This window comes from Branchiostoma belcheri, unplaced genomic scaffold (genome assembly GCF_001625305.1).
Source record: "Branchiostoma belcheri isolate BF01 breed outbred unplaced genomic scaffold, Haploidv18h27 scaffold38, whole genome shotgun sequence".
Taxonomy (NCBI): domain Eukaryota; kingdom Metazoa; phylum Chordata; class Leptocardii; order Amphioxiformes; family Branchiostomatidae; genus Branchiostoma; species Branchiostoma belcheri.
This window is the reverse complement of record NW_017803998.1, coordinates 1,339,727-1,366,113: the sequence shown is the minus strand read 5'-3', so window position 1 is coordinate 1,366,113 and position 26,387 is coordinate 1,339,727. Positions and strand designations below refer to the sequence as shown.

The 26,387-nt window shown below is 43.7% G+C and overlaps 2 protein-coding genes across 2 annotated transcripts in view; both read left to right on the top strand.

The window, feature by feature from the left end:
* The window catches only part of LOC109476581 (keratin, type I cytoskeletal 9-like), a 9,037-nt gene extending 8,293 nt beyond the window's left edge, over window positions 1-744 (top strand). The window contains exon 8 of the mRNA XM_019777567.1: window positions 1-744. This exon is cut by the window's left edge and continues 105 nt beyond it. Within this exon, the coding sequence (XP_019633126.1) occupies window positions 1-76 (76 nt within the window). The 3' untranslated portion in view covers window positions 77-744.
* Window positions 745-3,615: 2,871 nt separating this feature from the next.
* LOC109476477 lies at window positions 3,616-25,062 on the top strand. Its single transcript, XM_019777412.1, is given in 20 exon segments — window positions 3,616-3,974; window positions 3,976-4,433; window positions 7,528-7,684; window positions 8,302-8,475; window positions 8,984-9,109; window positions 9,377-9,597; window positions 11,316-11,906; window positions 14,447-14,603; window positions 14,799-14,972; window positions 15,344-15,469; window positions 16,115-16,335; window positions 16,996-17,107; window positions 18,392-19,023; window positions 21,708-21,768; window positions 22,261-22,415; window positions 22,820-22,925; window positions 23,372-23,497; window positions 24,013-24,233; window positions 24,657-24,704; window positions 24,852-25,062. Coding segments are annotated over 19 exon segments (3,945 nt in total). The 5' UTR covers window positions 3,616-3,869; the 3' UTR covers window positions 24,679-24,704; window positions 24,852-25,062.
* The last annotated feature ends 1,325 nt before the right edge of the window (window positions 25,063-26,387 follow it).

Sequence of the window (26,387 nt, the reverse complement as noted above, 5' to 3'; positions counted from 1 at the left end):
CTGGGGCAGCGGCGGCGGCGGAGGATACAGTAAAGGAGGAGGCGCGGTCTTCTCCAAAGGACAAAGGATGTTCTAGGATGCCATGAACATGTACCGAAGGGGGGTTGGCGCTCTACTGTCTTCCCACCAACGCGCGCTCTCACTGTGGAATGTGCCACAGTCGTAGTGAGGCTACACTGCACGGAATTCTGTCTTTAAGCACATCTTAAAGTGTGCGTTAAGTACATGTTTCTTGAGTGAAAACTGGAGCTTTACGTACGCTTTAAGGTATGCTTAAAGATGGGACTTTCAGCAGTGCTACAGCTGTAATTTCAACCTTTATCATGAGTCAGCAAGCTGCTCTATAACCTTACACTGGTGTGGTGCTAGTGATACGTTTTATCATTTCTATCTGTAATTTCTTTTTCTTTCGGTCCGCGCGTTTTGTTCTTTAAGCCTATGCAAACAAACCTTCAACGATGTCACAAACTTTACTCGTGCAAAAACTAGGCAAAAATAAACACTTTGTACCAGAGCATACTACAGTAGGCATACTGGTAGCTCGGTTTAAATAATAGGATACCATAGTTCGATTGTAACCCAATTAAACAGAGAATGCGATACTTTGAATAGTGGGGAATGTTTGCCTAGACTTGTAGTGGGTATATGGTAAGCTTCAACTAATGCCAAGTTACAGTCTTGTTTGTTGTACTCTTTGGAGTATTATTCTTGGTGTCGCAATAAAAAAGCTTATGGATATGGGGATCATAACTGGTCGCTTCATTCTTTGTGTATCGTTTTGGTTTGTTCAAGTGCTTATAGCTCAATACCTCCATTGAATATCATCTAAAGCCATGATAAAGGTACACCATGCACTGTGAGTGTAGAAGATTTAATAACAGGCGAATGCCCCCCTCCCCTGATGACTAAGAGGGACTTACAGAAAGTCTGTGTCCGAGACTTGAAATTCTTGTGTAAAAAAAGCCTAATCAATGCCTGCAGCTCTAGTCTATACTAAAAACACAGAATAAAGGACATTTATAGGCTCAAGTTAAGGCAGTGGTTAGAAGTAACGGACACATTTTAAATGTATATAGGCAATGTGAACTATGTAACACCTTTAGTGCACTATGCACCAAGTAACATCGAGCGTCAGTGCACAGTAAACCAGTCAGAATTACCCTGATGAAGATGACAGACGGTCATCGAAACGTCGGCTCATGAAAAATAAATGGTTGTGATCAAAGAACTTTGCCATTCATTCGTTTACCAACCTGATGAAATTATTTACGGATACGGGGGTATATATGCACCAGTTTTGTACATATAAGTACAAGCTCAGTAAGACCGGACTGTAAGGTTTGAACCACTCACACCTGGAAGGGCCGATAAGTGCTGTGGGTTCTTTAACGTCGTGGGAAGCTAGGTACTAGTACTCATTTTCACCTAAGTAAAGTGAGGAAAGTCGTGTAAGTGCCTTTCGTAAGGGCAAAAGATCAGTGTCATGGATAGAATTCGAACCCGGATCCTCTTGGTCCCGAGCAGAGGATGTTATATATGCCCCGGGCATAGTGACAAAAACAGAACAAAACGGGAAATATAAAAAGAAGGTAACGAGCTTCCCCCATCAACCTCTGCTTGGAGAGTACAGACGCCATCTTTTGTATCCGGACCTCCTCCCCATCTGGCGAGGAATTGCACTTTTGTTGAAAGCTAAATATGGTAGCACCCAGTCTTCTTTCTTTGTTTTCGCCATATTGCATAACATTCCTAAATTCGACACTATGCCTAATATCACAGGCAGGCATCATCAACTTACCTCTCTGTTGAAAGTTCGTTTCATCAGGTGTGAACAACTTCATACCTAGTTTGAGATATGAAGGGCTCCGATCCTCGTGGCGTCTACCAGCATCTACAGAAAAAAGGATTAGAATGTCACTATGGATGCCATTGGTGCTTCGTTCGACACCAAAATGGATATTGGACTGTCAGAACGCCCAATTATAGTCAAGTCAACCTTTATTGCACAGCAACTGTAATAGGCACAGTGTAAGACAAAGAGTTCTAAAAGATTGCGAACTATTTAATATAAGAACAACTAATACTAGTAACATGAAACAAGTACAATCAACACGTCGATTCCTTGCCATACCATACTTATAGAAGACTGGGTATAAAGTGTAAGAAAAGGGGTTTGGTAAGACTACTAGCTAGTTAAACTAATCTACTATATTAAGTGAGGCATTTTGCGTATTGAAATGTCCACTGAGGTGGGAGGGGGTCACGCTCGTTTGTGACGTGCAACATACTACATACTACAGGGAGACAAATTCGACATATTCTTGAAAAGAACCCTTGTTCTACTATATATATAGCTAAATGGTATCTACCCATGCATTACTTAATAAATGCTGCACTATTTTTCGTCCACAATGATGAAACAGGCAACTCGGCTTGTCTATGCACAGTAGCTATTGTATTCATCCAGCTAGCATTAGATTGATTTCATTCGATGTCGTTGTCTATGTCCTTAGTGTACCGTTCAATATGTTACGTTATAGTCACCAAAAGGGAGCCTCGACTGTCAAAAACGTGGATCATTACGTATTGGAATGTTAACTGGGGAGGGGGGCACACTCGTTTGTAACATACATAACTATGGGGAAACAAAATCGACATATAATTGAAATGAACATTTGTTCTATTATAGTTTAAATGGTAATGTATCTACTGCATCACTCTCTACACATAAAAGCTGTATTTTTTGTCTACAATGATGAAACATTCGAGCAACCTTTCCTCACATTCACTACGCAAAGGTTAAATAAGTCATGGAAGCTCTTCTGACCCGTAAATTAAGTCTTAAAGAAACGAGAACAAACATGACAGAATTGGAGCAACACTAGGACAACCAGAATACCAAAATACTTTATTGACACACAACAAAAAGTACCGGTCGTCTACAACTAACAACAAACAGTGCAACTAGAATCTGTCTACGTGCAAAGTTAAACGTTTATGTATGTGTCAACTTGGGTGGTTCGTGGCATGGTCATATTTAACTACTAGGCAGTCATACAATTTCGTAGAATTGTCAAGCAGACTATGACAGAACCTACAGCCAACAATTATCAACGATCTATAACATCCTCTTCTTAATAGGATAGCTAAATTTTGTAGTAAACATGCACGACTACGCCTCCAGTTTGCGATCCTACGGTGATCCTACGAAAAACGTGAGTGGGTCCCTAACTTTGTATACGGTTTGCAGTTTCTATAACTTAGGATATTTTTTGCTAGATATGACAGAACCTAACCAACTACTGGGGCTACCAAATCTTTAGTGTTTTCAAAGTTGGGATTCATTTCTTCTATTTCCTCTATTTCTAATTCAATTCATGTACCATATACAGTCAGACACTTGCAGTCACAGGTCACATGAAAACATTAACTGTCCTGTCCAATTTTCATAGTTTAAGGCTATCTTGTCTGGAGCAACCGTCTCCAGTCATCAACCATTTTTTCTCAGTCCCTTGAGTGGTTGTTGAGACCAAGTTTGACTGTACCATTCAACACTGTTTGGTGATCCTTAAGTAATGGGTGAAGTCTTGATCGGCGTGTCCACGCACAGTAGCTATTGTGTCCACGCTGTCGTCAAGGCCAATGGGCGGGGCCAGTGTGCATACCTAATAAGACAGTCATACACTGTGTAATGTAGGACGCTCTATAGCAAGGACATAGATATACGGATGTCACGTGACGGATGAGAGGGTTGGGTTTGTATTATATTGTGTATAAAGAGATTTTAGGCGTGTGCGCCGGCGCCATTCCGGTACTGTCCCCCGACTAATCGTACGTACGTCTGTTCTGCGACGAATTCGTCAGCCATCATGAGTCGTGGTCACGGTAATGTCCTGAGTAGCGCCGACATCCTGCTCGGCAATGTGTCGGGCTCGTCCTGGCAGCAAACCCAGCGCTCTGGCGGTGGGGGAACCGATCAGCACCAGCTACTCGACTGGCGGCGGTGGCTTCGGCGGCGGCGGCGGTGGCGGGTACGGCGGCGGCCGGGGAGGGGGATCCAGCATGGCCTTGGTCCCCGCCGGTCGTGCCTCGGCGAGCTTTTCCTCGTCGTCTGTTAGCTTCAGCGCCGGCGGTGGTGGCGGCGGCGGCGGTATCAGCGGCATGTGGACGGAGGAGAAGCCGACCATGCGGGGGCTGAACGACCGTCTCAGCGCCTACCTGGCCCGTGTGCGTGCCCTGGAGCAGGCCAACGCCGCCCTGCAGGCCCAGATCAACTCCGCGGCGGGGCTCGGGCAGAGCGACGAAGACGCCTACGACTGGCAGCCGGACCTGGACGCCGCCAGGGAGGCCCTGCTCAAGGCCAACCTCGAGCGAGCCCGCGTCGAGATCGAGAGGGACTCCTACGCTCTTGAGGTGGAGCAATGGAGGGGCAAGTAAGTGATATTCATCAAATATTCCACCTCAGAATACCTTACAATATCACTAGCGATATTCGCCATAACGGTCTGTATTCCTGTACCAAAATCTAAGCATTTAACACTGCTTATCACCCGAATATACCTGCCAATTTTGATGACATAAAAACTGATTTCTCACACGTGACAGCTATATATGTCTAGGTAGTCCGTCGGTGACCCTCAAAACAAACCATTCAATATTTTCCGTCAACAACATGCCATATATAAATTGATATCCAATGAATTTTTAAACAGGCACGGGGCAACCGTTTTATAATAGGTAAGTTGTGCAGTGGAATGATCAAGACATTTACCTGCGTTTTGTGTAAGGTGTTAGTACGGATAACTCCTAAGGAATTTTCACGCTAAGATAGTAAAGGAGTGAGGTCTGCCACACAACCTGTCAAAGGATCACATTCACACCTACTTAAGGCGATTCGGTTGGTTAGACAGGTACTCTGAAGAAAAAAAAAACACTAGCTCCGAGAAATATACTCAAGTTTCCTTGCCGTAGTCATAAGCAGAAACACGCAAATTCTCCCAGATACAGACGACAAAGATATCTTTGTTTTCGCTTCTCGAAAAACCATTCAGTTGACGTAAGACTATACGGAAGATGTGACAGTTTGTGGTGGTAAGAAATTCGAGTCGACAGCTCCCGTAATCCTGTTTGGATTGTGTCGTCTGACCCCAAAGGATCGTATGACAGTCAAAAGGTCGCAGGGTCTGGCTTCGGTAACTGTTTTGAGGCCTGTCAATTGCTTCTAATTTGAGGGCAAATCATTATGTGATTATTACAGATTATCCCGTGACTTTAAAAACAGATTTTAAGCAAACGTTCTAATCACATTCAAAATTGATAAGGCGAAAACTTTCGTTACTAGCTTAATAGCTTTGAAGGGAGTACTATCAGAACGAATGTAATGTGTATCAGATAGGGGGTTTAAAAGGGACATCAACAACATTATTTATTCAAAAGGCTGCCCTCAAAGGGGCCCTTAAGAGGTTTTCTTAAGAAAACGACGTCTTGAAGTTGGTATGAAATAAAATTCGTCTTTCACCTTTCTAAAACGCTGCACGGGATTGTTACCTGAGGCGGTGTGGTTACATTGGTGTTTGTGGAAGGATTCATTTTGTTTGGAACGGTGCTTTTTGTTGAGCTCAGGCGATCTCCGTAAACAAATACAGCCGAGTTTCGCGTGTTCCGGTTTCACGCCTCTTACTACCCCGTCACAAAGGTCGTACGATTGTCGTACGAACTGATGGCAGAATTGAGCTGTATTGGTCTGAAAAAGGCTGACGCAGATCCTTGTCGGCTGTTGGTTCTGTAACAGTCTGCTCTGAAATCAGAATCGTACGACGAACTGCGACGAATGTGGTAGCGTCGTTATACATAAAGTAGCCGTTGAAAAGAATATTTGTCGCGATAACTCCCCTAACAGACTCAAGATTTTACAGCAAAATAAACTAGCCAGTATTGGGTTCTGTTGTATATAAATTGTTCATTGCCAATATGATCTTTTATATCAATTTTGCGAATTTGTTCTATAGTTTCAGCATTTTTCTATGTCTTCTCAACCGTCCAGCCCAATAATTAGAAAATCACAATTTGTTTAGATGAAATGTGTGTTTATCTACCACATGTTCTACAAAAGTGGGCGTTGTCGTTTGATTGATAAGTATAATGACGTTAGACATGATAACCCTCCAGCGGGAGACGCTAACAGTATGGACCCGCATAGACAGCTCAGACAAAAGGCGTACCAACTCTTTTGTAGCGTGGTCATTACTCGGTCTGGTGATGCAGGATGAATACAGATAATGACTGTAGAACCGTCGCTACAGGCGATTCGCCTGTTCAGACAAGACTGCAACTCAAGCAGAAGGAATACTATAATGATCCCAAGTCATGCAACCTACCGCGTCCCTGTGTTCAGCTGATTTTTTTTGTAATAGAGACACAGGAACTGCATAGAAACACATCTTTAAGCACACCTGAAATGCGTTGAGGTTCAGTCTCTTCACTTTAGTAGAAAATGGGGCCTTAACGCAGGTTTTATGCTCTAAGATCGGAGTTATGAGTGAAAGTAAATAAAAGGCCTGTTTCTAATCCTTTAAGACGTAATTACGATCAACTAAAATAACTCTCTAAAATATTGTTGCAAGACATCGCCATATCGTCAAATAAAAATAGAATATGTACGAAGAATTCTTAAAGCAATAGAAGATGACAGATTTCATATGTTCATAACTTGGATGATCATTCTTAAGATTCGACTATCTCAGCTTCTGTACCTACTGATGACTCAAACCCCGCGGTACCAATTTAAGGGGGCGTATCCCCCCTTAAGAGAAAACCAGCCTGGCCCAACGCGACGCTTCTCAACAGACAATGCCCTTTAAACCGTCTGACCTTCCTGCCACGTCACAAACGCCATCATTTTTCAGTGAACAAAAGAAGCAGTGTCAGATCGGCTGGTCGTAGCTACAGGTTCCGCCCAAGGGGACAACGTACGAATCATAGCTACGTGACTGGAAAGATGAAGGCTTCAATGGTGGGAAAGTCACCTAGAAAACATTACAAAGGAGCACTAAGTGTAGGAATTTCCCCCTGGGGATACAGGTGTCCTAGAACACCGGATGATGTTCAAATACTATCTACACTGAAGAATGTTTGCACTCAATTGGCAAAGAATGTTAGCAATGCAAGATTGTCTGTTACTTTTGGCATCGCTTTACAAAACAAGCTTAAGACTGCCGAAGTTTCGTCCTAGATTGACAGGATTCTGTATAGCAAACAAAAGTACCATATCAGATAAATTTTGGTTAAACATACATGTAGCTCACGCCATTACAGTGTTCCACCATCTACACATAAACTACATAGCTACATAGTCTCGGTTTGTGTCCTCTTTAGGCAACAGAAGGAACTTGAGATGAATCTTAGTCCTGATTTGAAGGCTATTGAATGAAATATAATGTAGCTCGAACCATGACAATGATATCCACCTTCGAGAAATAAAAGTACCAAACTACCTGGCTACATAGTCTCGGTTTGTGTCCTCCTTAGGCTGGAGAGGGAGATGGACCTCCGCGCGGACTTGGAGGCCGACATCAACGCCCTGAAGAGGGAGATGGACGAGGCTAACATGGCCAAGGTTGACCTGGAGGGCCAGATCGAGGGCGCCAAGAGCGAGCTGGAGTTCATGAAGCAAGTTCATGAGCAGGTGGGTTCATCCTGTGACGTCACTTGGAAATGATGCAGAACGTTGAGCTGGAACATTTGTAATCGTGGCCGCCATTTTGAAAAGTGGTCTCGCGAGAGCACACTCCAGCGCGATCGTACGTGATCGTGCAACATGTAGTGTAACCTCAGGGATGGCAAAATTCCGAGAGAAAGATAGAGAAAGAAAACGAGAGAGAGCATGTGTGTGAAAGAGAGAGGAGGCAGGTAGACACAAGAAAACCATACTTCATTTCCTAATATTTGCATCTAAGTTATGAAAAAAATCATATACATGCAGTGCCAAGCAATGCTACTTCATAACTGCAGGTATTCATTTCATTCATTGATCCATTTATGCACCCACCTACCCATACATCTAACCATCCAAAAATTTACCCATTCACTCACTCAGTCACTCACTCACTCACTCCCTTCAATTCGTTCATTCATCGTTTAATTTAAACCTTTTCCATTCATTTACTCTCCCACTCACTTCCATTTGGTCGTTCATTCGTTAAGCCATCCCTTTATCCTTCCATCCATCCATTCCTCCCTCCAAATATTTATCCATTCATTCACTGACTCCCCCACTCATTCGTTCATCCATGCCTCCCACAGGAAGTGAAGGACCTGCGTGACCGGATCGCCGGTTCCGGTGGCGGCGGTGTGGACGTCCAGATGAGCACTGGCAGCTCCCAGGACCTGGTGGCGGCTCTGAAGGCCATCCGTGAGGAGTACGAGGAAATCGCCAGGAAGAACAAGGAAGACCTTGAGAGGCAGTTCGAGAAGAAGGTACTCCTTTCTTAACATCTAAAATTCTTAAAAATCACAACGGCCAGTTCGAAATATTCGTGGAGCAAAAAAAGTAGAACATTTATAGTATTGGTAACTATGATTTGACATCTAAGTTATAGAGGTATAAGTACCTTCAAGAAAGTTTAGTTTGCTACAATGTCAAGCAGTATGTGACAGAACCAACCGTTTGCAGTGTCCATATTGACATATTCGTTGAGCAAACTGAAAGACTTACTGGGTATTGGAGAAAATTTAGTTTATTGGCAACTATGACTTTTCATCTAACTTACAGACGATACATCCTTGAGGCAACTTTCTTTAAGAAAGGGTAGTTTGCTACAATGTCCTTTCAAGCAGGCTGTGTCAGAACTAACCACCTATATGGATCAAAAGCAGTCCTTTCTGAAACAAGATAGATGAATTTTACAGGTCGATGCTCAGTTTGCGAAGATCGTACGACCATCGCACGATGTTAGTGACCTGTCTTGTTCTTGTCTTCCCACAGTCTGAGGCGGTGAAGCAGGAGGCTTCCAAGGACGTGGAGGCGGCCAGCGTGGCCATGTCTGAGGTGAAGGAGATGAAGAGCCAGGTGCAGGGACTGATGGCCGAACTGGAGGCCCTCAAGGCCATGGTAGGCTTATGTTTATCTCTTGACTGAATTAGAATTTCAACCAATGACAGAATGGCAATTAGAGGCTCGACCAATGAAAGAGCGTCCGCGTATCTGTCCATAATTTGAATTTTTGTGCCTTTATCTACGTACGTGTCATGGTTATAATACACCTCTATGTACAATGCCAGTAGCATAAGGGTGTGGTATCTTACTATATTTGCAATAATTGTGGCCAATGTATACTGGTGTGTATACTAAGGGTTGACAAAATTTGTTGGCTTCTAGCAACGTTCGCTGGAGGAGCAGATCGCTGATGCCGAGCGTACCAACGCCTTTAACCTGGAGGCGAAGGTCGTCATCTATGACCAGCTGAAGGCAGAGATCGGCCGTCTGAAGGCTGAGATGTCCGCGACCCTCAAGAGCTACAACGACATGATGAAGACCAAGTTGGCTCTGGAGGAAGAGATCAGCATCTACAACAACCTCCTGCAGGGCGAGGAAGGCCGGTAGGTGGAGCACTCACGTCCCAAACAGACAACCAACTACTGAACCAACTACTCAAATGCCAAAAGCTGCCCATTGCCCTCTCTCCTATATCGCTACTAGAAGCTCTATTCCATAAGCTGGTATAGTGGGACACTATAGACTCCCAGTGCTATATGATATCCTCTCTTCATGCACATCTTAAAGTATGCGTAAAGGTTCTTTTTCATCTCTTGGAAAATGAAACCTTTATGCCTACTTTAAGGTATGTATAAAGACCCTATTTGAGAGCTGTTAAAGCATTGCAGAGGGCACTGATATCTGCTATTGGTAGCATAAAGTGGCACTTTTCTACATTATCACAACTACAAGTGTGAGCATCTCTGTGCATGTGTTTAGATGATTAGTAATTGGTTTATGCAGTACATCTTTGACTTTGTGAGCATCTATTGTACTTTTTTGCCCCTGATGATCACTGTGCATCTTTCCTTTGCCTGTGTTTGATCCTGTGCGGTGCCTTTCCATTGCAGGATATCCGTATGCAAATCTGCAAAGCATTAATTATGTAAACCTTCCTATGCCTCCTTATGTTTAGTTTCTCTAGCATTGACGCCTGATAAACAACTCCAACGAGCAGGGCAGGTGTGTGAAGTCGCTTTATCAACACTTTTGTACTTGTTATGAATTTTGCTGTTGTGTGAAAATATTCCAAGTCAGCCCCTCACTCTAACAGTGTATGTTACTGTTTGTAAACTTGATTTTTTCCTTTTTTTCGTTAGTTTTGACGAGCAGAAATGAGTCAAGATGGCGGCTGCTCCACGTCCCAACATGGCGGACCGGCTGAAAGAAAAACCCCGGATGTAAGGAGCCAATCGCAACTGAGCATCCTCCTCTCCTCTCATCTCAGTTCAACTCAGCAACCTATTCAGACTCTTTCGCATTGTACGTCTGTTCTTAATGATGTTCTTGTAGTAATTTAGACACAACCTCGTACTTTTAAAACATTTTAGAACTTTCTTAAAGAAACGGTGCGTTTGTCTTTGGAAAGATTTGATGTGACGAGTAAAGAATGGATTGAGACGTTCAGATCAAAGGTCATTGCATGTGGTTAAACATAAAGAAAGTGGGCAGACCGGTTTACTGCCATAGCAACGCACCGTTGCCATGTAAGTTTGAATCGGTAATGTCAAATGGGCGTGGATAAGATCTGTATCAAAGTGTTCGTGGTTGACAGTAGAAAGACTTGTGAACTGGGATCATTTCTGATTGTTCATTCTCGATAATTCTTAAGCTTCTTGCGAATAAATTGGCTACCTGTTTCCGGAAACGTCATGTTTTGTCTAATTATTTGTATGTCTGTATTTTTTCGACATAACTTTGTGGTACCACCACCGACTCGAAAAGGTATGACGATTATGTATGTAAACGCCTGTTTAAATCTAGGTCAGATACTTTTCGTTCAAGATGTTCCAGCTTTATCTAGAAGGTACTTAAAGTGTTTACATGTACGGGACATAGAAAGTGAAAACAAGAAGGTTCAACACAGACCTGCGTCACCAATTAACGTTCCATTCGTTCACACCTAGTTTTAGACATGCAGGCCAACCCAGCCTCTACGGTTAGGTTTGGCATGATTCAATTTAATGTCAAGGTCATTGTCATTGGTGCTTCGTCGATGTACACAGACACCACGTGATGAAAGAAAGGGATGGGTTTGACATTGTGTATAAAGGGAATGTAGGCGTGTGCGCCGGCGCCATTCTGGTACTGTCCCCCGACTATATCGTACGTACGTCTGTTCTGCGACGAATTCGTCAGCCATCATGAGTCGTGGTCACGGTAATGTCCTGAGTAGCGCCGACATCCTGCTCGGCAATGTGTCGGGCTCGTCCTGGCAGCAAGTCGGGTCCACCATCGGTGGGGGACAAATCAGCACCACCTTCAGGCCTGGCTTCGGCGGGCAGGGCCCCAGCACGGCCTTGGTCCCTATCGGTCGTCCCCGGCCCCAGGCCTCCTCGTCGTCGTCGATTAGCATCAACATCAGCAGCGGCATCAGCGGCATGTGGACGGAGGAGAAGCCGACCATGCGGGGGCTCAACGACCGTCTCAGCGCCTACCTGGCCCGCGTGCGTGCCCTGGAGCAGGCCAACGCCGCCCTGCAGGCCCAGATCAACTCCGCGGCGGGGCTCGGGCAGAGCGACGAAGACGCCTACGACTGGCAGCCGGACCTGGACGCCGCCAGGGAGGCCCTGCTCAAGGCCAACCTCGAGCGAGCCCGCGTCGAGATCGAGAGGGACTCCTACACCCTTGAGGTGGACCAATGGAGGATCAAGTAAGTGATATTCAAAAAACCATAACGGTCACGTCTGTACCCAAACATAACTTTAACACTGTTTATGACAATGATGAACTACACCTGACAATTTTGTCGACACAATACCCCCTGATTTTTAAACTTCCCATGTTGTATATGTTTGCGAAGAGTATCAAATCAACCATTCAGACTTTCATCTCGACAACACGAGAAGTTGATACCCAATGAATGGTTGAACAGGCACGAGGCAACTGTTTTAATCAATTCATAATCCCAGTGGAATTAGCCAAAGGAACTACTGTGTTTGGTGTATAAAGATTTAGTACAGCTAACTTCATAGGATGCTTAGGCTCCGAATTGAAAAAAGGCTAAGGATCGAAGTGAGGTTTGTCACACAACCTGCCGAAGAACCATTTTTCCGATACTTCAGACGATTTGCTTGAGGCACTCCTGAAAAAAAGAGCACAAGCTTTGAAAAAAAACTCCAAGTCTTTTTGCCGTGTTCCGAAGTATTAACATGCAAAGGCAGTCAAATCGGAGCAACAAAAGCGTCTTTGTTTAGGCTTCTCGAAAAAAAACCTTTAGTTAAAGTAAGACTGAACGGAAAATAGTGATAGTTATAGAGCTTTAGCTACGGAAACTGTCTGTGGTCTGCTTTTAGTTCAAGGGAGATTTGTTAAGTAATACAGACAATGCCGCGGCTTTGAAACAGATTTGAAAGGAACGTAGAATTCACGCCTGCCTACGGTCTCAAAACCGCACTACGGCCTACATACAAGTAGGGGAGTCAACGTCGAGAAGGAATACGGGAGAAGGAATACATGGACTTTTTTCGAGATGAATCCCTGTTGCAAATCTTATATTAAACACAATCGCGAGATTTTAGCGATCATTTTGCAGCAGAATAAACTACCCCTAGTATTTGGATCGCTGCAATGTTTCGTTGTGAAATATTTCAATACCAATTTTGCGTACAACTAGATGGTACATATACAAGAATGTTAAGAACAGTGTACAATGTTTCATGGAGACAACATCTAACAAACGAGCAACTCTATGGCTCTCTCCCGCCCATTTCATCTGTAGTCCGACGACGTAGACTTGCCCTGGCAGGGCATGTTGTTCGTAGTAACGAACCAGCTGGTAGACTAGTACAGTGGCTTCCTACTGGGAGACGTAGAGTGGGACGTCCTTACTACACTTTTGTCCATGTTAGAGAGAGACACTGGTCTCGCAGGGACTGCATTAGTGTCCCCTATGAGAGATCGGACATACTGGAGTAACTTTATCAAGTGTACCTCACCGGATTAGTATAAGCCGTAGGCATGACGATGATGATGATTTGCGTACAGAATTTGGTCTGTAGTTAGCATGTCTGAATTTCGTCTCGACCGTCAAACCAAATGTTCAAAGCATCACAGTTTTGTTGAGCATTTTTAAAGTCAATGCGTGGCACTCTACAGATTGTGCAAATATAAGGGCGTTACCACTTTTATTTCAACGACTGTTTTGTAGCTAGCGTGGTCATTACTCGGTCTGGTGAGCACCATGAATCCAGACAATGATACTTAAACTTGAACCCGTACTTCAACTGCAAGTCACTGAGCAGAAGGAATACCTTAATGATCCCAAGTCATGCAACCTGTCATTAAATACTGTCATTGGTCATCATCATATAATCAATTTGAAAAGAAAACACGTACGAATGAGTCAAAAGCACTACAAAATGTAAGGAGATCTCTAACATCGATATCTTAGATGATTTTTCTTAACATTCAACTATCTCAGCTTCTGTACCTACATATGACTCAGACCCCGGTACCCACTTAAGGGGGCGTATCCCCCTTAAGGGAAAACGAGCCTGGCCCAACGCGACGCGACGCTTATCAGACAATGCCTTTGAACTTCCAGACCTTCTTGCCACGCCAAACACGCCCTAAATTTTGACTTAAACAAAAGAAGGAGTGTTAGATATGTTGGTTACTCCCCTCATATCTACGTGACTAGAAAGATGACGGCAGCAATGTAATGGAGGGAGCGTCACCAACAAAAAAAATTCAAAGGAGTGTCAAGTGCAGGAATGTTCCCTCAGGCTGTGGGTGTTCAAGAACACCAATGTCAATGATGTTTAAGTTTACACAATGTTTGGACTAAACGGAAAGAATGTTAGCAATGCGATCTTGTCTGTTAGTTGTGGCATCACTTTTGTTTAACAATAACAAAACAAGACTGTCAAATATTTCTCCTGGATTAACAGCATTACACATGGTACTTTTTCAGACAACTCAACCTACAAAAGCATTATGTCAAATGAAGACACAATGTCATCCATCCAGCATTTTTCTATCTACAATTAAAGTTACCAAACTTCCTGACTTAGTCTCGGTCTGTGTCCGTTTTAGGTTCCAGAGAAACCTTGAAATGAATCCGCATCCTAATTTAAAAGCTGGCAAATAAATTCTACGTAAAACACATGTACCATCACGTCACAATCGATTCACCATCTACAAATAAAATTTTACAGCCTGGCTAAATAGTCTCGGTTGTGTCCTCCTTAGGCTGGAGAGGGAGATGGGCATCCGCGCTGACTTGGAGGCCGACATCAACGCCCTGAAGAGGGAGATGGACGAGGCTAACATGGCCAAGGTCGACCTAGAGGGCCAGATCGAGGGCGCCAAGAGCGAGCTGGAGTTCATGAAGCAAGTTCATGAGCAGGTGGGCTACTGCTGTGATGTAATTTAAGAGCGTCACTAGAATAGACCCATTTTTAATCTTGGCGGCCATTTTGAAAAGTGGTCTCGCGAGACCACACCCCAGCGCGAACCTACGTGATCTCTTCCATTCGTTAATCCATCCATCAAATGCATCCATCCATCCATTCGTTCATTCCTTCAATCATGCCTCCCACAGGAAGTGAATGACCTGCGTGACCGGATCGCCGGTTCCGGTGGCGGCGGTGTGGACATCCAGATTGGCCAGACCAGTTCTCAGGACCTGCTGGCAGCCCTACAGGCCATCCGTGAGGAGTACGAGGAAATCGCCAGGAAGAACAAGGAAGATCTTGAGAGGCAGTTCGAGAAGAAGGTACTCATATCTTAACATTTAAGAATTCTTTTTTTGCAACGTGCACTCCGAAGCATTCTCAGAGCACTCCGAAGCATTCATAGAGTACATTAAAACTTCCCGGTTGTTGTTTATATATCGTTTTTGCAACTTGAATGTTTTAAAATGTGTCCCTTTGTAACAACTATTAGTATATATATATATATATCCGGAAAGGGTAGTTTGGTGCAACTTCAAGATCAAGTAGGATTAGACAAGGATGCCCTAGGCGTAAAAATAAAGTTGATTTTGGCATGACCATCCTAAGAATTCCCTCCGCTGGCAATCGTGTGACGATCGTACGACAGGGTTCTAAGAGATGAAATGGTGGTCTTGTTCTTGTTTTATAACAGAGTGGGCAGGTCCAGCAACAGGCTTCCCAACAGCAGGAGGCGACTGGCGTGGCCATCTCTCAAGTGAAGGAGTTGAAGAGCCAGGTGCAGGGACTGATGGCCGAGCTGGAGGCCCTGAAGGCCATGGTAAGCTCATATTTCTTTCCAGACTGAATTAGCATTTTAACCAATGAGAGAATGGCAATTAGTGGTTAGACCAATGAAAACCGGGTGGCTGCGCGTTCGTCATTCCTTTGAATTTTTTTATGTTTTTATAATGCATGTCCTTGTTTTCACAGAAGTGGGAGGGGCTATGGGATCGGTCCATTACGTGACAAAGCTTGCTTGATTTAGACAAAGTAAGATTCAATGAGAATACATTGCTCCAAGTACCACGACACGAATTTTGCAAAAAAAAAGATTTTCTAAACCAACATCAAGATTTCCAACACAAAAAATGGTATTTACAAAACTACTATCAGTCTTTATCAAGGAATGAGCAACCCTTTACCAAATAAGACCGAAAAGAGGCGATTCCAGACAATAACTACCGTGCGTAGCCGAGCACAGGTTATTCAGACGCGCCGACTAGTCGCGATAAAACAAAAATGGCGGACAAGATGGCCGCCCCACAACCGAGATTACCTCTAGCAGAGGTCATGACGTATTGCGTAATAAGGTCAACTTACAATAATTATAGTACCATATAATGTTGCTTATGCTGAATTTAATAACACGGGCGAACATTTAAAAGATATTATATTATTGACTGACCTGGAGATTTCCTTCTAGCAACGTTCGCTGGAGGAGCAGATCGCTGATGCCGAGCGCGACAACGCCTTTAACCTGGAGGCGAAGGTCGTCATCTACGAGCAGCTGAAGGCAGAGATCAGCCGTCTGAAGGGTGAGATGTCCGCGACCCTCAAGAGCTACAACGACATGATGAAGATCAAGTTGGAACTGGAGGCAGAGATCGCCATGTACAACCAACTCCTGCAAGGCGGGGAGGAAAGGTGAGTGCAGCACTCACGTCTTAGCCTCTACCAGGCTTCGGGAGGCGGTTGGAAGAGTAGAAATCGGCCAAATAGAGAGATAGCATGCCAGGGGAGTTTGTCTGCTGGAGAGAATAGTTAACTGTTCTCTCCAGCAGACCAAGTCTTATGGTGTGCGATCTCTCTATTTGGCCGATTTCTACTCTTGGCCAGCCGCCTCCCGAAGCCTGGTAGAGGCTACTTACGTCCGAGTTGGACAACTAACTAGTCAAATTTATAGTATGCAAAAAATATGCCAACGACACACAGAATTTTTAGCCTTATCAGGACGTCTTGTAACTCTATTCTATAAGCTGCTATAATGGGATGCTGTAGGCTCTTAGCACTACGTAGAAATCTGTCTTTAAGAACATTTTAAAGTATGCGTAAAGGTTGCGTTTCTTCGCCTGAGTGGAGTATATGACCTTTACATGTATGTCACAAAATGTCGGTCATTTCATACTCCAATGCACACAGAAATCAACCATAACTATATCAAAAGTAGCATCAGCATTATGACTTGATTACATAATTTTTATTGTTCATTATTTAATCATGTTTTTGCAATTAGCTCTCGGGCATGGATTTGCGATAAACTTTCGATGTATTAAAAACGTTTGCTTTCTTTTAATTTCATTTCAGCATTGAAGGAGGAGGGCAGCAGGAACAGGCGGGGCAGGAAGTGATTTACGGTCACAAGAGACAGTTGCCGACGGAGCAAGTGTCGTTCCAGAAACAGTCGACGACCAAGATCGTTGGATATTAGGTTCTGAACGCGGGGAAGTCTTCAGAGTGGTCTGGGGTACGTCAAATACCCCGGATGTAAGCAGCACAATCGCAGTTAAGCATCAAACTTTAATCTCATCTCAGCAAGTCGTTTTTTAAACGTCTTTTCTTCGTGATCTTGCAGTAATTTAGACAAAACCTCGCGATTTCAAACATGTTTTATGTTTGTCTTAGGATCTTTTAGTAATTTAGACACTACGTACAGTACATCGTCCTTTCCAACTTTTTTTTAGAAATAATTGGTGCATTTGTGTTTGGATCTTTTACTAATATAGACACTACCACGTTCTTACAGCATTTAAAATGAATGGTGCATTTGTCTTTGGAATGGTTTTATGTGACGAGTAAAGAACGTAGGGAGACGTTTAGATCAAAGGGGCAGACCGGTAAATGCCATAGCAACGGACCGTTGCCATGTAATTTTGCATCGGTAATGTCAAATGGGCGTGGATGCGATCTACAACAAGTGTTGGTGATTAACAGTAGAAAAACCTGTCAAATGTACTAATTTTCTTTTCTCGATACTTCTTCTTGCGAATAAATTGGCTGCCTTTTCCCCGGAAACGTCATGTTTTGAATATTCATTGGTTACTTGTGTCTGCATTCTTTTCAACATAACTTTCTAGTACCACCAACGACTCGAAAAGGTATGGCGATTATGTATGCAAACGCCTGCTTAAATCTAGGTCAGATACTTGAAAATCTTTAAAAGGAAGTGCTCTTTGTTCAAGATGTTCTTGCCTTATTCAGCAAGAACTTAAGATGTTTACATGTACGGTACATCGACAGTGGAAATAACAAAATACCAGGTCAGCATTCCAAGCCAAGCTGCCCCCCTCCCCCTTTCCCCACGGCTTGGTGTTTTACATGGTGTAACATTACCAGTTAATTGTTACCCTATACGTGTGGTTACGGTCAGTAGGAACGTGTAATTCCAAAAGTGCTATGCAGATAAAGTACCAAGTGACGCGTTGCCTTATTCATGAGAAGCCATGCTTACATTTCGGTCAACATTCAAGCGCTGACAACTTACAGAAGGACTCAAGTTTTTTCTGCAACAAGTTTACACAAAATAAATGGTCTACACTGTATGTAATTTCTTTCCTTTTTGTAAGAGATACGTCTAATTGCATTATCGTTAAAGTTAGGGGTAGTTGTTTCATGGTACCGCCTCTAGGTATCCTGACCAATCGCGTGAAAGAATTCGGAGGATTGTAATAAACAACAAACAAGGAACAAGAGGTACTTATAGTGCCCACATCGCGTGCTGCGCCCTGCAAATCCACCAAGCTTGCAGTCGAGCTCTTTCTCTCTGTGCCGCTGTGTTTTAAGACCTAGAAATCAAGCCAAGATGTCTGTGAGCTATTCCTCGACGACTTATACAAGTGGAGGCGCGCCCATGACTAACATCAAGCTCGGGCAGGGCGGCGTTTTCTCCCAAGTGGCGTCCAGCGGGGGTAGCGGTACCGTACGGTCCTCGTGGAGCCTGGGCGGGCGGGCCAGCACGGGCGGCGGCGGGCTGAACGCCTCCTCCGGCGCGCTGGTACCAGTCCGTGCGTCGTACACCTCGGTGAGCTATGGCGGCACGGGGTTTGGAGCCGGCGGCGTCAACATCAACGCCACCGAGAAGATTGAGATGCAGGGGCTGAACGATCGTCTCGGCCGCTACATCGCTAAGGTCCGCTCCCTGGAGGAGGCCAACCGCCAGCTGCAGATACAGATCAACGAGGCGTCCGCCGCGGCGGCGGTACAGGACGATGGCATCGACTGGGCGGCGGAGCTGACGGCGGCACGGGAGGCGCTCCTCGCCGCTAACCTGGAGCGGGCCCGCGTGGAGATCGCCAGGGACTCCGTACTGCTGGAGGTGAACCAGTGGAGGGAGAAGTGAGTCTAGCTTAGCGCAGATGTAGATAGGATTTTCAGGAAAAGTTGGCGGCAAAAAGACGCGTGGTTTCATTGTCAGAAACCTTTAAATGTAACGGATCCACACGAAAGGTTAGAATGTGTAAAAGAATGTTTAAAAAACATGGATGGATGGAAGGACGGATGGATGGATGAATGAATGAATAGATTGATGTTTGCAAAGATGGCTCTTTGGATGAATGATTGGAATAGTTCTATGATTAGAAGAACGAACAACATAAAAGAACCACTTTAACCACTTGTAGCTCCTCCAAACACTCATAAATATAGGCAACATCATTCCCGGTATGTTTCCGATGCACAATGTCATTTCTCAGTCGTTCCAACCATTGGAAATGATGATAAAATTGTCTTTACTTCGCCCTATGGTATAAAATGATCAGAGTACCACTTGAACAAAATGTCAGTGCTTCTAGTATCCACGTGTTATTTCAGTCAACTTGTGACAGTGAAATTTGAACCATCTCTTTCTCAACTCTCCATCCAGAAGATAGAAAAGATGCTACATTGTGTAAGACGCCCATTTTGAGTCTTATTTAATTTCTCAGAGAGAAGAAGAAGCTAGGGCAAGTCTTGGTTTAAGTCTTTAAGAAGTTGGTGACCTCGGAGCTAAGACGCTCCATCAATCACACAAAGAGTTAAAAGAAAGCGCCGCGTTGCTTCATGGGATACAAGCAACCGCACCATTGAACAATTCTCGGCGCCCCTCCCCATCCGAAGGTCAAACAAAGAACCCTGGGAACTTTTCTGTCGATAAAATACCTCGCCCCCTACGCTAATCCTTTTAGAGACCACGAAACCTTGTACATTCCATATATCAAAATGTTGAATGGTGTAGCGAATGTGATTTAAAAGATCCAGACGCCCCCCACTACGTAACAGCTATGGTTCAAGAACTGATATAGAGATACGATCTCTCCAAAATCTCAAAGTGAACGGTATTTGTCAATTTTTAGCCTGGATGCCAGACTGTTTCAAGGGTACTTAGTATACACAAGCCAGCTCCTCGGCACCAGGGCCAACATGCCACCAAGGAAATTTTACCACAGCCCCCTGAAAAAAAACCATGATTCTAGACTATTCCCAGGGCCTACACAGGCCAGCTCCTCGGCTCCAGGGCCTACATGCTCCCAAGGAAATTTTACCACAGCCCTCTGAATGAGACCCTGATTCTAGACTGTTCCCAGGGCCTACACAGGCCAGCACCTCGGCTCCAGGGCCTACATGCTCCCGAGGAAAATTTACCAGACAGCCTGAGTGAAACCCTGATTCTAGACCGCTCCCAGGGCCTACACAGGCCAGCACCTCGGCTTCAGGGCCAACATACCCCCGAGGAAATTTTTCCATAGCCCCCTAAGTTAGACTCTGACGTTTAAGTCAACTCGGGGAAGATAAATACATGTATTTTTCTTGCGTATTTGGGCTGACATCCAGGCTAGATATTTTTCCGTCAGTGTAATCCAACAAGTGACCGGAGTTTGCACAGACAACACACACAGCCGATCCTATGACAGCTAGCCCTCATTAGTATGCATAGCGAGGATACTTTACAACAAAGACATGTTGTATTAAGCAGGCAGGGCTTCAGTTGACAGACGACCCCGTATCGCGAACTCTGACATTTCCATTGGCGCAGAACTCATGAATATTTAACAGCTAAAAACATGCAGTCATGCTAGAAGAACGACAGACATTCTGCTACAATAGAGGGGTCAACCCTTCTACACCGGCAAACTTTCATCATCAAATAAACGGATTCCACAAATTTCTTACAACAATCAACACACACGTTACTCGCACCACATACTAATATACAGATATAACTTTTTCAAATATATCATAATGACAAATAAAACTTATAAAAGCGAGCTAGAAGGATTAATAAGAATTCATAGTCTGTGTTTTTTTCCCTGACAGCACATACAAATTAGCAGCCTTGGTGAGCACATTATAAAGACATGGCGTGACACCTTATAGGAATCTAGCGTTACCGGTTTTTCTCTTAATGTGCAAAGGGATTAAATGGGACCCTTTCAGAAGAGGGGGCGTGTCGGCAACTGAAGCTGTCACTTGAAATATTAATGGAGTTTTGATAGCAGGGGTGTTTAAAGGTTTACCGTAAAAGTTCGTATTGACGCAATCCCTCGGGGCTTAGGTTTTACTGTAGATACTCATGTTTATGGAATGGAAATGGTTATTTCACAACTATGCTGTATATAGTGTTACACTTGTCCAAATTATTGATCTAAAGCAAGCGTTGACATGATTTTATGAATAGTTGACAACGTCAAAGGACTTAGAAAAATAATATAGCCTTTTTACAACATATGATTTATTATTACTGTAATACCATTGACAGATGGTAATACTATTATTACCATTTATATAATACTAAAATGATGCTATATATTTCTTTTTTTTCATCCAGAAAAGGTTCCCAATTATTTGTCCCATGTTTGATCTAGTATAATGTAGAACGTGTGTGTTTGTCTTTACTGATCTAAACAGACTGGTTCTGTCGAATTCTACGGCATAAAAATCGTGCGACGATCGTACGACAAATATAACTGGGCACGGTGTTTTATCCAAAAAATACGTCTAATATGTTCCAATATGTGATGTACTTTAACTATATGTACTTCTAGGATTGAGGGAGTTCTGGAACAGAGGGCTACACTGGAGGATGAGGTGAACATGCTGAAAAGGGTAAGGAATTAAACTATGACTCTAGATAAATTTATGTGTTTCAAAAACAACTGCATGCCTCCAATAGAAGATAAGTATTGTAAGGTTCCTAATAACAATTTAAGGTTCCTTGAAACAACGTCACATAGTGAATATCAACTACTGAATGCAAAGGGATTAATAAAATATCAATGCTAACGCTACAGCTCGCGCATTTAGTCATTAGCAAGTAAATATATTTGTTCTTGTCCCCATGCATTTTATCTCCTCTCGTTCCCATGTCTGTTAATCTCCTCTCGTACCCATGCCTATTTGTCTCCTCTCGTCCCATGCCTGTTTGTCTCTTCTCGTTCCCATGTCTGTTAGTCTCCTCTCGTCCCCATGTTTGTTTGTCTCTTCTCGTCCCCATGCCTGTTTGTCTCTTCTCGTTCCCATGTCTGTTTGTCTCCTCTCGTCCCCATGCCTGTTTATCTCTTCTCGTTCCCATGCCTGTTTGTCTCCTCTCGTCCCCAGGAGCAGGAGGAGCTGGCTATGGAGAAGGTTGACCTTGAGGGTCAGATCGAGGGCGCGCAGGGCGAGCTGGAGTTCCTGAAACAGATCCACAAGCAGGAGGTGGCCGAGCTGAAGGAGCGCATCAAGGCGTCCGGGAACATCGAGATAGAGACGAAGTAAGATGAAAATGATAACCACGAAGTCTAACATATCATACCTCTTTGAAAATTTTGTGACTTTCTTGTTTTTATTCACTATTGTCAATTCCTCGTTGATTCTGTCTATGCATTTTCCCATTGGCTTCTTTAAGGCAACAGATATGAAGGAAAAGGCAGGAAAATGGAGACAGGAAATGAGATAGCCTTTGATACGCCTTTTTCTGGGACCTTTGACCCAACTTCCTGTCAGTGTCCCCGACGTGTCTAGCATGTGGAAATATAAGTGTGAAAGTACCTACAGATAAAACAGATAATCAGACACTAAAAAAATACCCCGTTTCATTGTTGTGGTTTTATTAATCTAGATATCTGATATGATAATACGAATTTGCCAACGTTCCTGTTTTGTCATCTTTCTGTAGGTTTGAGACAGTTGACCTGACCGCGGCTCTGAAGGCGATCCGTGAGCAGTATGAGGAGATAGCCCGCCGGAACCGAGCTGACGTGGAGGCGTCCTTCCAGGACAAGGTACCCTACAACTGAAACATGAGACCCTGAATGGAACTGTAAAGCGAGACCAAGAGATAGTAGATCATACTAAAAGTGTTTTAGTCATTCAGGGCCTAATCTGTAATAGTGACCATCGCTACATACAGGTAAGACTTAAGGACCACCTGGCCACAATGGCTTAGATAACTGTTCCATTGACCATGACAGATGACCACCGTGTACAGTGATCTGCCCATTACAACCATTTTCTTTAATAGAAACGTTCCTTTCTTGAGTGATCTCTATGGTCAGATTTGACTGTATTCAGTTTATGTTCTCCGTTTTCTTTATAGATACATACAGTTAGGTGCGCTCAGTGCTAATATTACCACACTGTTTTACAGGCGCGCATGTAGCTGTACAAAGACTTGTCAAAGTTAAGACTATTTCTCATGCAAGTTATTTCTTGCACAAAACTTGCACAGGTTTCTGCCGTGAAGGTGGAGCAGGCGCAGAGTAACGAGGCCTTGACTCTGGTGAAGTCGGAGATTAACGAAATCCGCCGAACTCTGACGGGTCTTCAGGCCGAACTGGAGGCTCTCAAGGCTCAGGTAAGTAACATGTAGATTGAGCAGAACCTCGACATTCCAGCAGCAATGAAGGCTATTTTATCTTTTGATTAGAAGATCTTAGAATACACGAACTGTACACGTATACCGTGAACGTATACGCGATGGAAAGTATATATTCAGTTGCATAGGAGACAGAAAACACCATTATGAACAAGAAATTAGAGGTTCCACGCCTTGAGAGAGACTATATATTTTGACCACCCTAACAGTCTGCGGTTACAGCATTTCCCCTGCCACAATTTGTAATCTGTTATCCACCTTCCTCTTCCCTCTTTCACTGGAGCAAGCCGCCATCTTGGATTCTAAAATGCCACAACAAAGTTGTACATCAGCTGTCTATCTTTTCCCACCGCAAGCCGCCATATGTTAGAATCTACAATGCCACAACAAAGTTGTACATTCCTTCTTCCATCTTTCCCCACAGCAAGCCGCCATCTTGGATTCTAAAATCCCACAACAAAGTTGTACATTTCATCTTCCATCTTTCCCCACAGCAAGCTGCCATCTTGGATTCCATCGCCTGCGCTGAGCGGGACAACGCCTCGGCCATGGAGGCTAAGATGGAGATCATCTCCAGCCTGAACGGCGAGCTGTCCCGCCTGAAGACCGAGATGGAGCGTGTGCTGAAGGAGTACCAGGACCTGATGAACACCAAGCTGGCTCTGGAGGCAGAGATCAACCAGTACAACACCCTGCTGTCCGGGGAGGAGAGCAGGTGGGTCTTGGAAAGCTCGTCGGTTACCGGAAGTATTGTTATGGGCTAAGCTGGTGTATGGGGAGTTTGTATGTATCTTGTCCTTAGCAGCGAGGATTTGAAAACTTTGAAAACTCTTCGTCATACTTCTGGGACGATAGTATTGTTTTGGGCAGCACTGATTTAAGGGAAGTTTGTATGTATCGTTTCCTTGGCAGCGAGGATTGGAAGTGAATGGGTGGAGATTCGGTCAACGTTTCAGTTGATTGACAGAGCTGTGATTCAGTAGGCCCTGGGTGGTAAGATGTGGTTTACATCATACAATCGTATGCGTAATACCCCAAAACCCAGCTTAAACACTTCCTGGGAGGATCTTGGATCTAAGATGAAAATATTGTGGAAAGTAGGCACGTTGTATTCAAACACTGTTTTGTACTCTTACAGGATGACTCAATTCAGCGCCTAGATCACCTACACGGTTTTGTGTTGGAGGTAAGGAAGCTAATAGTACATATATAAATTTCTTGTCATTCTAGGAGTAAAAATATTTTTTAGAGATGTACTTTGTATTGATAGGTTTACTGCAATACTTTACAGTGGACTCAAAGCTAACTGATATTCCTATGTCTGCCCTCACAGCCTCACAGCATGTGACGTCACATCAAGGCCTTACTGACGACATGAAGATATATTGTCGCTTTTAACGTAGTGGAAACAAAGTAGTCAAACCAAGAGCACGAGCAAAACTTCTCATAGCTCTCTTTAGATGTTTCTTCAATATATGTCAGGGCTTTAAGGTTGTTCTTTGTGGTGACAGGGTTTTGGCTGAGCTGAATAAAAGCCATTTAACTGAATAAAGTGTTCTGAGTCATTGCTTTCGATGTACAATAAATAATGTACCAAACATATGGATGTAATGTGGACACGTACTTTGCAATATATAAAAATGTATAGAATACTATAGCAAATATATGGGGTATGGATTGATGATATACAATACTATTATAATAGCAAATATATGAATTCAATGTAGACACATACTTCGCAACATGTGCAAAAAGAGGTCCGCTCATTTTGGTTCATTAAAAAAAACAGCAAAATCACGTGATGATCACCTGACGTTTCTTCTGCTCATCATGATCGTACCATTCTGAAATCACGTGATGATCACGTGACGTTTCTTCTGCTCATCATGATCGTGCCATTCAGAAATCACGTGATGATCACGTGACGTTTCTTCTGCTCATCATGATCGTACCATTCTGAAATCACGTGATGATCACGTGATGTTTCAATTGGTCACTATGGTTGCATCATTCAGAACGAACAGTGGAATCATGTGGTGATCACGTGCCCTTTCTGCTACTCATTATGGTCGCATCATTCAAAGCCAAAACGACAGAATCATGTGATGATCACGTGCCGTTTCTACTAATTATCATAGTTGTACCATTCAGCAAAGCAGCGGAATCACGTGATGATCATGTGGCGTCTCTTAAACAAGGCCTATGATACGCTTTTCTCCCCGTAGTTATTACAATGGAGTCTTTAAAATAGGCCAGGGTGTTATAAAAACAGTTAGCTAAACTATGTAAAAATATCTTACCTTAGAAATCACATTACTAGAGCACAATTCGAACCTTATCATCAAGAGATGCTTTCTATTAGATGACGGACGTTTAGCTCGTAATATGACACATGAAAAAGTCTTCTGTTAGCGTCCATGTGTGACAAAAGCCTCTGGTCATTTTCTACCTTCTCAGGACAATGGCCTGAGTACGATAAATTATTTCTGGCGTAAAGGCTCATCTTAGAAATCACATTACTTGAGCACAATTTGAGTCTTATCATTACGAAGTAGAAGAAAGACGCGCTCAGTTTGTTATGTCATCCATGCATGAAGACGTCTTTTGTCAGTGCTTGTCAGCGAAAGAAAAGCCTGTGGTCATCTTTAAGGCAGTAGTCTCATTACACAAGAGACGGTTTTGTCCACCTTTGTCTTCTCAGAAGCCACAGGTGAGGACAATTATCACCAGTGAAGATGACTTCTTAAGACAGAAAAAGCCTTCTTGCACCTTTTTTGGCATTGTTTCATTGACCCGTACCGACCTTAAGACAGAAGACCCTTTGATGGAGGCCACTGACCTCACTGCTCTTTGTTTTCACAGGTGTGTA